Source organism: Callospermophilus lateralis, chromosome 2, assembly GCF_048772815.1.
Source record: "Callospermophilus lateralis isolate mCalLat2 chromosome 2, mCalLat2.hap1, whole genome shotgun sequence".
In the NCBI taxonomy this organism is placed as follows: domain Eukaryota; kingdom Metazoa; phylum Chordata; class Mammalia; order Rodentia; family Sciuridae; genus Callospermophilus; species Callospermophilus lateralis.
Genome location: NC_135306.1, coordinates 198,636,113 through 198,640,289, shown reverse-complemented (window position 1 = coordinate 198,640,289; position 4,177 = coordinate 198,636,113). Strand labels below are relative to the sequence as shown.

Below are 4,177 nucleotides of genomic sequence, written 5' to 3'. Positions count from 1 at the left end.
AGTCTCATGGGGACAGTCTCCAGAGGTCTCAACTCTATATAACTCTCTCCAGATCTCCATGTGTTAGCCTCTGAAATCCCAGTATGACTCCAAATGACCTATTTGGGAAGACATACACTCCATTCAGTGCTTAATTGGACCTCATTTATCTATATAAATGACAGCCATTGTTAGTACATAGAGGCCTTCTTTTGACCTGAACATTTGCATGAACCTTCAACCATGGTCAGGCAAACCCTCAAAGACAATAATCACACTGACAGAGTTTTTATTGATATCCACTACATGAGATTCTGTAGACCTCTTTTATTCATTATTTACAGGCACAATTCTGTGAAAGATGTAATATTATCATGCTTATTATGTAAATAAGGAGGAGGTAATTGACTTTTCTAAAGAAACAAAGAATTTATGATAGATTGGAATTGATCCGTGATAATGTTCTTTCCTCCATTTTTTTCCCCTGGGTTAGAGAAACCTCTACCTGAGAGACTCCAATAGTCTTATGCAGTATTTCCTGGCTGACTTCGTGATTTCAAACACACTATTCTGGATTGTCTGTTCTTTCTTCTCCAGAAAAATGGTAAGATTCTATATTCCATAAACATTGTAGTGAGAAGTGTAATCATAAAAAACGCAGGGTGACTATACCTACTATGAATTATTTAAAAAGAGAAATGGAGGTGAGTTGGAAGTTATAAATGAGAAAACTTCCGAGAGAGCATTTAGATATTCTCATAACAAATCATAGCTCTATCTCAAAAAATATGAAAAAAATTTAAGACATGTGATTAGGTGACAATTTCATCTTGTTAACTACATTTTTGTTTCTCACTGGAGGTACATGAACAAGAAAAACAAATTCTGGAACAGTAAAATTATCATGCTTTAAACCACAAAAGGATCTTAAATGAACTACTAAACTCTGAACTGCATTTAAATCTTTCCTCCATAATCGCATGCTTAGTATTGCTGTCGCATGTACACATGCTGACAATGACATGAATAAAAAATTTAATTAGGTTGGAGGTTTCCTTAAATCTTGAATGTGGAGTCTTTCTGTTACTAGCTGTGCAATTTTAGAGTAACACATAATTTCTCAAATCCTCAATTCCCTGAGGATGAGGTTGTCTACTTTTAAGCACATATGTATACAAAATCCTTTTCACTGGTTGTAAAACAGAACATGTGATAAATGGTGTCATGGGTGTTAAAGGTTGCAACGTTGTGGTCAGTGGCTGACTTGTAAAGTGACGTTGAGGGAGACTTAAGAAAAAGATGGTAAGAAATAGTGTTAGTGTTGGATGGCTCTCCTTCCAGAACTACAGTTCCAATAAAAGCATTTTAAATACTGTTACTACACAAACATAAATTTGATAAAATACTTTACAATATGGGAGTGCCCTTGAGAACAAGTCTGAGTTAAAGACAGACTATGATTTGGGAACTCTGAACACTTGTCTCTGGGATTTGGTTATGGCATGACAGTAATGAGAGAAATAATGAGTTTAAGAAAAATAAATTCTTTTATCCAAACTAAAATATGGATTTTAAGGAAGCAATGTTGGAAAGAAATGGCTTGGGTGGAATTTCAAGAGCAGTAACCTCAGGCTTGGAGTAAGGAGAAGTTGAGAAACAGCACAGAAAATCAGTAGACCCAGTGTAGGAGAAAAGCCAAACTGGACGGAGAAGCTGAGGGACTTCCTACTCACCCATGACTGAAGGCCTGCGTTTCAACACTCACCTTGATCAAACCAACATAAAGATGGTTATCCTATAATAATAGTAACATTATAGCTATTCAAATTTATTTGTGAATTATCTTACTAATTTCTCACAATAATATCTGGAAGTAGATCTCATTAGCATCTTCATTTTGCAGATAAAAATAATGATGTTCAGGGGGGTTAGGTTTGGACCAATGATTGTTAGGAGGTAAATGGTAACATGGAAATGCATTTCCTCCCGCCAAATCTAATCTCTGTATCTACTAAATCTGATGATGTGCTTTTTCTCAGAATTGCCTCTGCAGTTTGAGCAGACTCTCACCACCAGTTATTCCCTACAAATCCGATGTGCATAGAGATGTGCCATTGAGTGATGTGAATTAAACCCTTCTTCACCCTCAGCTAAAGTTTATGCTTTTAATCTTATCTCTGTCAACATATAGATGTGCTGTTTATGTACAGCATGAGATTGTGGAGGAAAGGTTAAAATGTAAGTCACAGCTTGTAAATTATTTTAGGATCCTTTTAAAGTTGAATGGGTCATTTCAATCTATGGTTGCTTTTTTGCTTGCTTATTTTTCCTCTAGAGAGAGGCAGATACTTAGTGAACAAGATGAAATTACCACCTAATCAGTCACTCACTCCATTCACTGTGAAACACCAAATACTGAGATTGAACCAGAGGAGACATGGAGTAATTAATTATGAAGTTGAGTTAAATTCAACTTGATTTAAATTAATTTTAAACCATTAGACTTAGACTCATTATGGTTAAAGGTTGCCACAGGTCCAGAATAGACATTCTTGGGTGAATATTAACAAATTACTCAACCTCTTGTGCTGATAATTTACATGAGTGTAACAACCAACTAAACTTTTGAAAGAACCCCACATAAATGCCCATCTGAAGTGTCCAGTGTAGTTCTTGAAGGTGAGAAACAAACATGGAAGTGGCAGTTATGGAAAGGAGAATGGACCAATAGACTCATCCAGATATCATTTTGATCAAGTTGTTAAAATGTCTAAATCTCAGTCAAGAAACATATAAAAACTTAATATAGGGTATATGATAAATTAAAATTCCTCGGATTCAAGAACTTACCCTGTTTATAATTGACACACTAAATTTGTTTTCTCAAGACCTTCCCCCCTTTAAATCTCAAAGTACAAATTACTGGAACAAAGAAGTGTTTATTATACTTTCTAGTTTCAATTTCTTTATCATTCTGTTTCAATTTTTTTTCACGGCTGTAGAAGATCTAGTGATGCTCAGACAACATTGATGGAGAACAGGACAGAAGTGACCCACTTCATCCTGCTGGGACTGACCAAGGACCCAGGTCTGCAGCTTCCCCTCTTTGTGACCTTCCTCCTCATCTACACCGTCACTCTGGTTGGGAACCTGGGGATGATCCTGTTGATTCTCATGGACTCCCGTCTCCACACTCCCATGTACTTTTTCCTGGGTAACCTGTCTCTGGCAGACATCTGCTACTCTTCAGCTGTCACTCCCAGGGTCATGGCTGAACTCCTTCTAGGAATTGAGGTCATCTCCTACAATGCTTGTGCTGCTCAGCTGTTCTTTTTCACAGCCTTTGCCACTGTGGAAAATTACCTCTTATCCTCAATGGCCTATGATCGCTATGCAGCAGTGTGTAAGCCGCTACACTACACCACCACCATGACAACACGTGTGTGTGCATGTATCGTAACAGGCTGCTATGTCTGTGGATTCTTGAGTGCCTCCTTCTACACTGGAGACACTTTTAGTCTCACATTCTGTAAGTCCAATGTGGTCCACCATTTTTTCTGTGATATTCCAGCAGTCATGGCCCTCTCTTGCTCTGACAGACATGTGAAAGAGCTGGTTCTCATTTATGTTGCCAGCTTTGTTATCCTTGTTGCGCTCTCAGTTATCTTAATATCCTACATATTGATTTTTATCACCATCCTGAAGATGCGCTCAGGTGCAGGACACCGGAAGGCTATGTCCACCTGTGCCTCCCACTTCACTGCAGTCTCCATTTTCTATGGGACCACCATCTTCATGTACTTACAGCCCAGCTCCAGTCACTCCATGGACACGGACAAGATTGTTTCTGTGTTCTACACTATGGTCATCCCCATGCTGAACCCTATGGTCTATAGTTTGAGGAACAAGGAGGTGAAGAGTGCATTCTCAAAGATTTTTTTGAAGTCAAAATAGTCTTTTGAAATTAGTTTACTTTAATTCATTCTTTTTAGCTACACATAACAGTAAAATTCATTTTGACATAATTATAAAAATATGAAATATAATTTGCTCTAATTCAATTCTCAGTATTTCCCCTTTCTTTTCTCTCTTCTTCTCTTACCTCTGTCCTTTCTTCTACTTTACTGATCTTTCTGCTATTTACTTACATGTTTTTTTTTTATTAGTACCTGTGGATATACTTAAAAGTGAGATTCTC

The 4,177-nt window shown here is 37.4% G+C and overlaps 1 protein-coding gene across 1 annotated transcript; it reads left to right on the top strand.

Moving 5' to 3' along the window:
• Positions 1-3,009: 3,009 nt before the first annotated feature.
• Positions 3,010-3,933, top strand: LOC143391853 (olfactory receptor 5B3-like). Its single transcript, XM_076844607.2, has one exon. The coding sequence runs from the start codon at positions 3,010-3,012 to the stop codon at positions 3,931-3,933; it is 924 nt and encodes a 307-aa protein (XP_076700722.2).
• The last annotated feature ends 244 nt before the right edge of the window (positions 3,934-4,177 follow it).

Bases quoted from the DNA above. Each gene is read 5' to 3' on its own strand.
- LOC143391853 (XM_076844607.2), top strand. From the start codon at position 3,010: ATGGAGAACAGGACAGAAGTGACCCACTTCATCCTGCTGGGACTGACC.